This window comes from Orbicella franksi, chromosome 4, assembly GCF_964199315.1.
Source record: "Orbicella franksi chromosome 4, jaOrbFran1.1, whole genome shotgun sequence".
NCBI classification, from domain to species: Eukaryota; Metazoa; Cnidaria; class Anthozoa; order Scleractinia; family Merulinidae; genus Orbicella; species Orbicella franksi.
The window spans coordinates 17,021,619-17,034,800 of NC_138148.1; the positions used below are offsets into that span (position 1 = coordinate 17,021,619).

Genomic DNA, 13,182 nt, shown 5'->3' on the forward strand with positions numbered 1-13,182 from the left:
TGACTGGAACGTGTCCCCGGTATGTGCCTGTACGCTAAAAGACATTGTTTACCCTTTTTAAACGACTCCAAGGAATAAAAAAATTCAGATCACAAGAATAGAAGCTTAGGGACACGGTCCTAAATTATGTGCTAATGTTGATTTGCATAAACGAATTTTCGTTCTGCTTTTTTTTTCGATGGTCGTTTTGTTTAATACTAAAAGTTTTAAAATGCTAACCAACGCCTTTCTATTTATTTGTTGATGCAGATTCCCCTTGTAAGGAGCTCTTCGACTTGACTTTGTAAGTAATTGATGAGTTAATTCAGAGTTTTACTCATATACCATCATAACATTTATAATGTACAAGAGAACGTAGTGATACTGCCTGAGTCCCTTCGTGATGTAGAGCTCAGAATGAAGCAGCTGCGCTCCAAATCAATAATTGAAAAGAGTGTTAAGACGTTTACGATATAAGCAGAAATTAATTGGGAAGGATCGATGTTAAAAATACCATTTTTATCCGACAATGAAATATCTGCTGCGTCTTCAAGCTCTTGTTCTGGCTAATCAAAAAAAAAAAAAAAAAAGAAAAGAAAAAAATACATATTATTATCCTCGAGTCGGTTAAAAGGTTGATTTGTCTGTAGAGTTTAACAACTCACTCTGCGGGCGAACTTTGGTAGTAAAAGCGAAATGTCAAATAGACCAAAAGTAAATGGTGTTTAGTAGTAATACACGCTCATATGACCGGTAACCAATCAGGAGCCGAGAAAGACAATAGGCTATTGTTTGGAGAACAATGGATGCTATTGTTTTCCAAATCCAAGATGGCCGCCACAAATTTCAGCCAATCAGGAGCCGAATTAAGAATTCAAGATGGCGGCGCCCACGAAAGTCGGCCATGTTGGAAAACAGCCCACCAGCCTCGACGGAGGACTGGGATCGGTCTCACAGATTTCCATGGCGACACAAATCACGCCAGGGTCACGCAAAAATTGTCATGCAACTTCAAACTCGATACTTACAGTGTCCTGTGGTCCTAAACGACAGAGGTCCGGTATTTAAAAACCAAACATCACACATTTTCAAATGTCACGAACTTTAATATCAACACCTTTTGGCCAACATTAAAAGATATGACGTCATTGCCATGTTGATCCAAAACGTTTGCGCTAAAATTACAGAAAGCCGGTCATTGTGTCTCAAATAAGATAGCACTATCAAAAGAAATGGAACAGAAATAATTTTATCCAGCGTGAATGTAATCTTTGACGAGTAACGAATAATAAGCGAAGACAAAAATTTATAGGCTAAAAGGTGAGAAGAAAAAAAAAATGCAATTGAAATGCTTCAAGTGAAAATGAATTGCTAATGACAGATTGCAATAAAATCTAAACTCCATGATCTCGACTGTTCCCTTGAGAAAAGCATCATTCAGAGGAATCTTGAACAAACAAAAGGCATTTTGGGCGACCATTGAAGCGGAATTAACATAATTAGTCAGAGATGAAACATGGAATAAATTAAAACCGAAAAGCACATGTTTAGAGGCTGAAATCATGATAGACTGTATCTTAACCCTTGAGAATAAAATCAAAGGAATTTCAAACAAACGTTTCGCGCTTGAAGTAAAGATTTAACTTCATTTACAAACACTGCAAATCGCTCCTAATTCAACAATTATAGTTGTCTAAGCGGGTTTCCAATAGCGCCAAAATAAATCACTTACATCAAACATAGTCCTTTCCTACAAAGCGTCACACAACTAGCAATCGCTCAACTCCATAGCCACGAAGACAGGAAAGAATGTTACGCTTAGAAAAGAAGACGAGTGCTGAACGTTGTCACAAGTAAAATGAATTCTATCAAGACCGATTGACTTATAAACTCGTAAAACAAAACAAAAACAAAAACAAAGAGTCTGAGTCTTTGCAACGTTTATTGAATAATGATAATAAAAATAATAACATGAGCTCCGAAAAAGAATTGATTGCAATTTTTTACTCTTTAAGTCTTGACCGTCGGTATTCCACAAAGTGCTGGGAACTAAACTCGTTTCCAGTTTCACAGACTCTTGGTCCCTGGCCCCAAAACGCACGATATTCTGCCCTAGTTTTCTTTGCTTTTGGTCATGAAGTCTTTGCCTGATCCGTTCCTTATTCTTGGCATAATAACTTCTCCAATACTCGTTGATCCGTTCCCTGTTGTTTTTACAGTATTAATTGTCTTCGGTAATTTCTGATGTGCTCCTTGTTCTCTTGACAATAGGCTCTCTGGCTGCTGGCGAGTCGTTCCTTGTTGTTTTCATACCATCTTTTACGACGGGTTTTGAGAATCCCGACGTTCTCTGCACGATATCTCTTTTGTTGGGCCAGGATTCGCTGTTTGTTCTTGGCATAATATTTTTTGTGGTAGGCCTTTTTACAGACAACCCTCTGGTCATTCCCTGACAGTTGATTGGAGCAATTCATCTTGCATGTGTAGCGTCTTACAAATAATGACTAAAACCCTGGAATCACACACTCTTATAAGAATCACATTGCTAATTCAGGTCTTAACCTCTTCTTCTACTTCCTCTTCGTCGCATCGTCGGGGAGTAACTTCTTCCGCATTAGTCTGTTTAGCAGGAATTTTCGTTTTGCCACTGCCGACTCGGCCGCTTCGTCAAAATCCATGTCGTCTTCCTCAATAAAGCGTTGAAGAGTCTTCATGACTTTACGGTGTATTGCGTCGTGTTTGATACAGTGAGTCCATTTTAGACGCTCTAAGTAAGTCCTTCGTAGCCTTCTTCTACTTACAGGTAATAGGACGTTGAAAGCAGCATTTTCGGCATAGTTTTGGGATTTTCCCTTATCCAGGAACTGCTGGACCTCTTTCAGGTAGGTTTCTTTGACGTCTTCCCCGACGTTTTGACGTAGCGGACTCCACGGATCTGGTTCATCGTCGTCCGCTTCTTCTTCCTCTTCGGAGCTGCTACTATCCTCATCTTCTTCCTGTTCCTCTTCAGGCTCCTCTTCATCCACCTCTTCTTCCTCTTCAACGTTCTCGTCATTGTTATCTTCCACGGGGCCGAAAATATCTGTTGAACGATCATCCATGATTCTCGTCGACCTTCACCCAAGACAACGTACTTCAAATGAGCCGAGTCGATTAAACTGATGTTTAATATACCATTTTGGGCAATGATCAGACATCCTCTCTCTTTCTTCGATGCCAGCGCGGGTATCCTTCGTGCGTCATGAGGTGACTAAACACGCGTTTCCTGTTATCACTGGCGGGATGTAAATCCAGGACCGTGTACCCAAACGGTCGTTCGGTCACTTTTTGATACGCGTCCATCGTGTCTTGCCAGCAAGAGGGAAACGCTTGAAGCAGTAAATTCTTCATCCTTAATTGATCTCTTGGATTTTTGAAGGCTACGATGTAGTGGGCGTTCCTGGAAATACTCTTGGCGTATTTCCCTGGTGGAAACATGTTTTGGCACAAGTACAACACGGTGATATTTTGATGATGAGAGTGTTTGGTGAATAAGTCTAGCAACGCTTTGTCCTCACCTCCCTCTGCCATCAAATCGTCCAGCACGAGTAATCCACCCTTCGGAAACCATGACTTGAGATGGTCTGACTCTGGAATCCCCTCGTGAAATTGCACACCAGCGTCTTCCATGTCTCTAAATCCGTCTTGCCACGCCTCGTAGCAATAATGAATCGTAGTGGGAGGGTTTACAAACAATTCGTCCAAGTGATCCAAGAGTAACGATTCGGTAAAACAAGTCTTGCCACAACCAGAAGGGCCCACGATCAAAATACTGGAGGGTGTCTTGAACCGAAACGCTTCTCCCATTTCTATTCTACAAGGGATCCCATGGTGCTTTTCGGTAGGAAATGTAATATTTGGGACATCTCGTGTCTTTTCTGATCCACTGCTTTGACAACTATGTTTTTCGTGACGAATTCTACTGTCTGCACGAGAGAATAGTCTATGACAATATCGACAATGAAGGGACATGACTCCTTGCTAGTTTGACTCAAAATGAATTGAGGCAGTTAATGCCTTAGTTTTATACATGATTAATGATCGAGTTGACGAGTATGGTGGAGGTGGTGGCGGTGGTGGTGGTGGTGGCAGTGGTGGTGGTGCAGGTAATGGATGTGGTGGTGGTGGTGACTGTGGTGGATGTGGTGGTGGTCGTGGTGGTGGTGGTGGATGTGGTGGATGTGGTGGTGGTGGATGCGGTGGTGGTGGTGTAGGTAATGGATGTGGCTGTGGTGATGAATGTGGTGGATGTGGCGGTGGTGGTGGTGGTGGCGGTGGTGGTGGTGGTGGCGGTGGTGGTGAATATGGAATGGGATCTTGTGGTGGAGGTGGATGGACTCTGGTCATGAAAATTGATGGAACAAAGGTGTTTTATCCTCCTTTTTATGGTTTTGTTAGTATTCTTGCCGTGGAACTCACAGTAGATAATAAATAGATAATAGACGTGAAGTTTATAATGCTAGAAAACTGTATCTAACCCACATCGTTAACTGGAAATAGTTACCCTAAGTTGTGTGGGGCATTGCTAAGAAACATTTCTTTTTGTCATACAGAGCTGATAATTGAGCCAACTAGGCCCATTAAGAAGCCACGTCCACTCAAAATTCAAGGAAAACGTAGTTACGAGTAAGAGTGCCGTTTCATATATGATTGAGCTCCGTATGTTGTATGAGGAATAGAGGCATTCGTCTATGGGCTTAGTCTCCTTCGCATATCTTTTTTTTTTGGGGGGGGGGGGGGGAATTTTATGACCTACAAAATAACTTCCCAGACTGTGATTATTTTACACGGGATAAAACCCAAAAAACGTAAACTCATACTTGGCATGGTTTCCATACCAGAGATTCTTGGTCAAATGCTTACTATCTCTCGTTTTCTAGCAAACGTTCCACTACAATTCCAATCTCTGGAGCAACAAAGAAGCATTCAATATCGTGGGAGGGGAGACCGGGTTTGACACCCTTGAGACCAAGCTACCGACATATTGGAACACACCCTTTCTCAAAATCTGTCTCGGTATGAAGATTCCAGGCGAGGAGACCACGAATTTTATCACCATAAACAAGACCGCTGATTCCCTGCACTCCTTGATTGCTGACGGGCAATTCCGAGCCACATCACTGGGTCGTGACACGTGGAAAACGCTCTTTGGTTCCCAAGGCTCCTTGCAGGACAACTGTAACAGAGTAGGGCTCAATGCAGATGACGACGGACTGAACAGAGCCAAAGCAAGAATCGGTATCATTGGAAACAACGAAAACCACTGCAATACTTGTGATTCCAGAATCGGGTTTGGAACAGGAGGACGTCATGACGACTCCAACACTTGTGGAATTGAAGCAGTCGCTGTACCAGATAATGGAATCAAGCACATCAAAGCCATGGGATATATCTTAATTCAGTGACCTCGCATGCTAATTATAAAATAACGAATGATGGTCCAACTAGGAAAATGCCAGTTTTTCTTTTATTGATATCGCTATATTGACATTGCGATATCGATACGCATTGCACAGCAAGAGTAATTATTATTCTACTACATTACGCAATTATCCCACGTTAGGTCAAGAGAACGCGCAAAATATGAGCCCGTATTGCACCATAGAGTCGTATTTTGTTTTGGACATTCGCACGGGAGCCATCTGCGATCGGCTCCATTTTCGGATATTGTGAGCTGTATTTCAAAACTATAGGCCGAAAAAATGGAAAATAAGACATATACATTGCAGTAGTGGAATACTAAATCGATAAGTTTGTTTGTTTGAAGTGACTATCCCAAATAATCGAAAGCAATAGATAATTGCTCGGTAAAGGCCAAAGGGAGTACGGGCAGGGGTGTGGGAGAAAGGGGCATGTGTGTTAGTGGGGGGGGGGGGGGTTAACTGCAGCCCCCACCGTTACGAAAATTGTCAAATATTTTGGGCAAAACGCTCACGATCCGGGTAAAAGCAATTGAAAAAAAAAAAAAAAAAGCTAAAAACAAAAACACACACACACAAAGAAAAAAATGCAACAACAACAACAACAACAACAACAACAACAACAACAGCCAAAAAAAGAAACCTTCCAAAAGGTTTCAAGACTTGTAGGTTATTTTGTCGGATGTCTGTTTTGCCAAAACGGACTTCAAGTCAAAAGTTACCAGGGATCCAGGTATTCCGTTTTGAAAAAGCCACATGTCAGTTAAAGTTAATACAGAGATCCACGATATGGTTATTAATTCCCTTCCCATTTTCCCGTTTTGAGCCAGATCAGCTCCACAAAGAGCCGTCATGTACTATTTTTTTTTTTTTTTATTTTAAAATTTTTATTGACGACTTCGTGCGAGGAACTGATTGTTCATCGAGGTCATAGAATATGAGCTGTTTCAAAATTAACCAGCTTTGTAATTCAGTTATAAAAGTTTCATCAGACGAGTGAGTTGTGAACTTTTCGTGTCTACTGCAATCTGAGGGCGTTTGTATTTACTCACCCATTCGGGCATTACATAATGCCCTGAATTGTTTTTTTGTTGTTGTTTTTTTTTTTGCTTTTTAATACCGGCATCATGGAACTTCTTCCCACAAGTCCGAGGATGTTCGTACGCCGATTAAAAGCATTTCAATAGTAGCGTTAGAAATCAGGTTTGTAAAAATATACAACAATTATCAATCAGCTTCAAACATAATTAGAGTCAGTGGTAACCAAAGAAGTTGATAGAAATGCCAGCGCTTCGAGGAATTTAAGCAATTGAAGTGCCCAGCATTAGAGTCTAACGACACCTTTTCTTGATGGTGAGTTTGCCTTCCCTGTACTTTTTAAGATGTGTTGTGCGTTTCTCCTAGCCACTTTACATGTTTACATATGAGCTCGTGTCACACAGAAAGAATAAGTTCGGTTCCTTGCCAGTACAGCTCTCTGAGAGGCAAAATGGGAATGGCGACTTCTTTACTGATAATCTACGGAAATACAATGTGATGAATCTATGAGATGATCAAAATTTTAATACAGATATATGTTATGCTAATACTTTATGTTCTTTTAGAAACAATTCAGCCGAGGGAAATAAGATCCTCCCCGTTAAGAGCCTATTCTAAAGACAGATGGATAAATATAGAATACGAAATGAACATACAATGATAAAATTATAGCATTTCAAAGTCAAAATAAAGCGACGCTATCAAGGCATTTTGCTGTATGTTGGTCAGAACGGTGTTATAATTTCGCCTGAGAATGGTTCGAATTCAAAGCGTGAAATTGATTGTTGGATCGTCAAGATGTTGAAAAGTCATTACTTACTCTCCATTACAAGCCACTGCTTGCTCTCGAGGCTTGATAATAATAAAAACAATAATAAGCCAAGGCTTGTATTATTCTCTTAGGTGAGATTTTTAAAAAAGTTCTTTCACGAAGGTTGTGTGTTGTGATATGTTGTGTAAACGGCCAAAGATAGTGGCATCTCTTGCATTTCCAATTGCTGTGCCACGGTCTTGTTTTCGTCTCTGATGTTAGAGATCGGATCAGTTCCTCTCTGGGAAAGTTCCTCTTGAAGGGGCTTATCATAAGAAGGGGCAAAACACAAATGACATATGTTCACTACACTCCATCACTTCAAATACGCTCGTCATCCAAACATCTCCTTTTAACTCCGTCTCATATAACTTGAAAACATATGACGCAAGATCCTTCCAGTGGCAGCTCCTACAATATGGAATGCTGCACCATTTGAAATAAGAAATAGTTCGTCCGTGTCCGTCTTTAAATATAGACTTAAAACGTTTCTTTAAAAGATATTTTTAATATTTTTCAGACTAATGTTTTCACTTTTTGGATTATTTTTAGATGTTCGCTGATATTGTAAAGCGCCTTTGAACATTAGGATTCTGGTACAATATAAATCTCTTTAACAATCATCATCATCATCATTATTGTTATTATTATTATTATTATTATTTCTGATTGAAACTGACAAAAAATCAAGTCAATTTTTATTAAAAATTAATTACTAAGTGGCACTGAAGTCATAAGTTGGTTACTATGCTATCTAACGCATGCGCTATGAGATTTCAAGTTGAAAAAAAAAGTGTGGCAGACTTTTTCAAATTTTGTCTTTGTTTCTTCCATAAATTGATAAAAATATGTAGGTTCCCTTCAACAACTCTAGTAAAATCTCCACCATGTTTTTCTGAAAGCATTTTGTGCACGAGGAAAGATACAGAGTAATTATCAGTTATCATTTAGCCCAATTTTATGCGTTTCTTTTCTTTTTTTTTCTTTTTTTTTTTTTTTTCGCTTTTAAATCTTTAGAGTCGGCTATTTGAAATGCAGATATCATACATACGTAAACGAAAATTCCACCTCATATCCAAACGATCAATTTGGTATTCAACAATGAAAAGACGCAGTAGGAATCTTATTGTTACTCTACACTGATGGCTTCTTCTCAAAAATAGTAATAAAGATTCATGAAATGTTTTGCTGTTGAAGCGGGAAGAATTGTACCACTAAACTGTAAATTATACATCAAGCGATCACAGATCATACATACTTCTGCTCTAGTACTTAGCTCATTTATAAATGCATCACATAAGTGTTAGCTGGAACAAATTGAAGTAAACTGAAGTACATTGAAGTACATTGTGATGTAACTACATCACAAAATTTTCTGACCTTTTTTCCAACATAACTCAAATAATTTAATAACACTAGTGATTTGTTTTATTATTGTTTTTGCCCTTAAAGGAGAGATATGACGGTAAAAAAAGAAATGGAAGTGAAATATTACTTTAGAAACAGGTGTTTTTGATTTTAATACGACTTTGGTCTCATTTTAATTCCAGTCGACCCTGGTGGTAAAAATTTAACAAATTGGAAAATGATTTCGTGATATATGTGTATATTATATTTATATTTGCATTTCTATTTACTTTTGCCTAATTCGTCAAAAAGGAGATAAGGGTGATCTTTGTTTTAGCATGGTGAAGGAATTATTTGGACTACTGAAAGATAGACAGTCCTAAAATACAATATTTTATTAATTCCTCTCAACTTTTATGGCAAGTTTTGAAATTAACATAAGCATTGTGATGGTAATGGTAGCTGTTATTATTATTCAAATAGCATACCACACTCCAAAGAGAGAATATTAATTGTTTGAGGGTGCATCTTATTAGTCAAAAGCAGAGTCAAAATTGTCTGATTTTGTTGACGTCGCGGAATAGTTCGATTGTGTCAACTTAAATGAGCCCATAACCAGTCACGTTATTTTGAGTTATTTTGGCCACCAACGGAATCATCTTTAAACTGAATGAAACCTGAAAATAATAGTTTACTGAGATATAATAAACCGTAAAGAAACAAGGATTGTTAAGGATGGAAAAGACTGACGCGGTAGATTGACATCTGTTTGAGGTTATGCAACATAAAACCAAATGTATCAGTTATTAGAGGTGAGAATAGAAAACATTAACTGCAATTAAGTAATCCAACTCATAAAGGACCCCAAGAATTACGTTCAGCGTTGAGCCATGGTATTACATCTTTTATCCAGTGAATCGTTAATTTTTTATATATTTCTTCCAATGGTATATATGGAACAATGAAAACATATGAAATCGGTTTAAAGTAAAAACAAAATAATGTTAACGCTGTTTATGTGGCAAGGAAGTGGAAGCTCAAGATTTTGAAAAAGATGAGTGAAGAAGACAGCATTGTTTTCCTAGTCGTGTTGATATACCTCTTTTCGCTTAGTCTCCGAGACGATCTCTTTTAAGAACATATGTAACAGCCATTGAAGGTCGGTAGTGACGAAGTTAAATTTCAGGAGTTCCGTAGTTGTCTAAATGTAAATCTGCTTTACCCAGGAGCTTTACCCAGCCAGTCTTCTCCAGAGCAGCTCTTTTTAGGCCATTATTTGCAATAATAAATAAGTGCATTAAAAAAAAAAAAAAAAAAAAAAAAAAGAACTGTGTGTAGGATTTAATTTAGTATCCCGGCCTTTCAGTTCTTATAATACTCGGCAAACTAAGCCCAAAGGAAAATGGCAGCTTTATTTGTTGTTTTAATTAACTCGAAATCCATTAACTTGAAATTTTAAGTAACAGCTACCAAACCTTTATGGTCGCCGTTCGCCGAAAAGAAAAATCTGTTTGAGCCTCAAGTATTTTTCTTACTAGTTCTACCAGAACTGCATCCTTACCAAGTTGAAAATTTTCATTTTTTAATTTTTTTTTTTTTTATTTTTATTTTGCAGCGGACCAGGTGATATTCACAGACAACCGGTCACAATACGTTTGAATTGTAGAGCAGAATTATCGAGAATTCTTTGTTTTAGCAGCACATCTAAGGCGTGGGAGATGCTTGGGTTCGCAAACCAACAATGATTGATTGAGCGCCCACCCCATGCATGGCTAAAACAAGCCAAATGAAAATAAACAAATTAGTTTTAAGTTAACTTAGCGTCAGAACGCCATATACATGAAAGGGTTTTTCGATCATTCAAAGTATAAACTTTCAATCTAACAGACTATGTTCTACATTTACACCTGCTGCACCTGTATCTTCATTCTCTCGTCTTGTCTAATTCCTGAGGCAAGAAGTTCTGAAGGTTAGTTTTCTTTGTTACTAGTAGAATCTTTGTGACTGCTCTCCAGTCTAAGCTAAATCTTTACACCTCTTGGCTATTAACAAAACACTAGGTTGATGAATATTGAAGAAAAAATCCAGTCAATTTGGCTTTTTTTACTAAATTATAAAGCCTGAAGTTTGATCTTACGTATGGAAACAACTAAAACTCGCTATTCAAAGGAAGTTATGATATAGTTCTACTACAACATTTATATTATTTGTCATTCATTTCTTGTGAGTAAGAGAAGATGATGTTGCTGTTAGTTGTAAAGAAGCGGATTTCATCATTTTTATTCAAACGTCGAAAAAGTGATTTTATTTTCATGTAGATAATGCATTGCAGGAAGCACCGTTAGTCTAAAAGCACTACGCCAGGCATCTTAATTTGTTCGACGTTTAATTCATCGTTTTTTAGGTTAATGTCCGCCACATGTTAGAGAAAATCAATTCACACGTTAACTACAAAAATGCATTTGAACGTCGTCGATCACTTAGTCTTACAACTATCCTTAGAATCCTAATTTCGAATCTTCCAAGTTAAAATATCGCATTAGATCGTGAAAAGAAAGGTCTCTGTATCACTCGGGGTGTTCTTTATTTGCTGATTTGCCGACACTGTATGGTTAAAAAAAAAAAAAAACTGTCACGTGACAATGGGCAGACACGACTTAGTTCTGTTTAAATTCGCTTCTACTATTAGATAACAATGTGTTTAGTATTTAGGTTTCTTTTAACTTTGATCATTGGTGTGGGATGTGGCTTGAATAATAATAAAAAAAATAAGTACAGTTATAAATTTAACAATTGATTCATGCTTTTAGTTTGGACAAAGCGAAGGAAGTGTGTAGAGTTGCAGAGTAATCTGATATAGGAGAGTTGTTCGAAGCGCAGCCACACGCAGCTTGAGTGGGGATGAAAATGGCGAAGCAAAGCGAAGTATAGTTAACCTTGTTCATGCCCAGAGCATGCATCATTGAATTACGATGTACCCTTGCTTATACTGAGAGTGATAGCACGGATATGCTAGAATACTGATAGCATAAAGGAAGAAGTGAAATGAGGTATATGTAGCGAATGAATGAGCAAACCAACAAAGAACGTAACGGGGAAACGAAGGAACGATTTAGCGGACAAAAAATTGCAAGGAATGAATGAACGGACAAACGAAAGAAAAAAAGAAAACTTTAAACCTACTCTGATCTTCTGAAAGGTATTGGAATCCGTGATCTGGTTTTCTTATTTCTATGGCAACTCGATATTTTATTTTTCAGTGTTTTTTTTATAATTCATAAGTAAAAACAATAATTAAATTACTAAATGATTTATATTTGTGTAATTTATGTACGCCACCGATGGTCTGAATAGATCTCACTCTTACAACTTTACATGACGATTGAGATAGTTTTGAAAGTCGACTCGATTGAAGGCTGTGATAATAAAACTCTTTCTGGTGCTATAATATAATTTCATACCAGAGGCTGTAATTTCACGAAATGCTTTTAATCAGCATGCTGTATTTTGACAAAAACAAATATTTGCCACGACTCCATCTTCCGCTTTGTAAACTAATCAACAGGGACCACTGACCGATAATCGATCTCTACGACAGGGATTTCTTTTTACTTTTTTAACGTAACTCGGATCGATCTTTAGTAAAATTTGTGAAGCTTTTGAAAGCCTATCATAAATCTTAGGAGCATTCAATTAAGTTGCTAAATTGAAAGTGATATGTTAAACGACTCACCGTGAAGCATACAGCGGGTAACTTGGTTGAATTGATATCTGCATAACAGGATTAAGAGCTCATTTATAAATTCATGACGTTAATGTCCGTTGGAACAAAACAAATCAAACATTTTTTTTTCTGATCTTTGTTTTGTTCCTGCTAGTAATACTTTAAACAAAAATAACATGTCGTAGCTCTACAGAATTTTTGCCAATCATTGATGTATGATTTGAAACAAGAAACTGGAAGATAAATTATAATAATTTAAGTCTTTAAACAGGTGTTTTCGTTATCAGTGGTAGTTAGATATTGGATGATAAAGCGGCCTCCCATTATTTGTTAAAAACAATAAACATAAAATGTAGTATTTATAAGTTAATATTACCAGTTTCCATAGCCGTTTAGAGTCAAATGCCTACAACAGGAAATACGTGAATTGGAAATTCTCAGTGTAATTCGCCATGAATGCAATTTTCATGAGTTGCATTTGTATTACCATCTTTTTAGAGTGTTGGATTTCAGAGGCGAGAAGCGCTAAGGGTCAGTTTTCCTTTTTGTTGTTAATATTTTGAGAATGCTTTCGTTTAAATCACGCCAAGCTAGGCTATCTCCTCATGCTTATCAGACTCGGCGGATAATATAGAAGTCACCACTTTTCTAGTGTGTATCAAAGGAAATAATTCGCTGTTGCGTATGTCAATGATATTGTTGCATTCGTTAGTTGAAACGATTTCCATGACTAACAAATTCTGTTCTCAGTCAAAGAAAAATGTAAGCCCGAAACAAAGTCCACTTAGGTTCAACAAGCTTTGACAATTTCTAGCCACCCAAAT

General features: G+C 37.7%; 3 protein-coding genes across 3 annotated transcripts; 1 reads left to right on the forward strand and 2 right to left on the reverse strand.

Moving 5' to 3' along the window:
• Positions 1-1,267: 1,267 nt before the first annotated feature.
• On the reverse strand, positions 1,268-3,080 carry LOC145484837 (uncharacterized). The gene has a single exon (XM_081463479.1). It carries the CDS (start codon positions 3,078-3,080, stop codon positions 2,550-2,552), a length of 531 nt encoding a protein of 176 aa, XP_081319605.1. The 3' UTR covers positions 1,268-2,549.
• An 88-nt stretch (positions 3,081-3,168) lies between these two features.
• On the reverse strand, positions 3,169-3,990 carry LOC145484807 (uncharacterized). The gene has a single exon (XM_081463445.1). It carries the CDS (start codon positions 3,988-3,990, stop codon positions 3,169-3,171), a length of 822 nt encoding a protein of 273 aa, XP_081319571.1.
• Positions 3,991-4,048: 58 nt separating this feature from the next.
• LOC145484805 (uncharacterized) lies at positions 4,049-5,430 on the forward strand. The gene is made up of 2 exons (XM_081463444.1): positions 4,049-4,384; positions 4,899-5,430. The coding sequence occupies exons 1-2, from the start codon at positions 4,049-4,051 to the stop codon at positions 5,421-5,423; spliced, it is 861 nt and encodes a 286-aa protein (XP_081319570.1). The 3' UTR covers positions 5,424-5,430.
• The last annotated feature ends 7,752 nt before the right edge of the window (positions 5,431-13,182 follow it).

Bases quoted from the DNA above. Each gene is read 5' to 3' on its own strand.
- LOC145484837 (XM_081463479.1), bottom strand. From the start codon at position 3,080: ATGGATGATCGTTCAACAGATATTTTCGGCCCCGTGGAAGATAACAAT.
- LOC145484807 (XM_081463445.1), bottom strand. From the start codon at position 3,990: ATGTCCCTTCATTGTCGATATTGTCATAGACTATTCTCTCGTGCAGAC.
- LOC145484805 (XM_081463444.1), top strand. From the start codon at position 4,049: ATGATTAATGATCGAGTTGACGAGTATGGTGGAGGTGGTGGCGGTGGT. The intron at 4,385-4,898 runs GTGTTTTATCCT...CTCGTTTTCTAG, and splicing joins TGAAAATTGATGGAACAAAG to CAAACGTTCCACTACAATTC.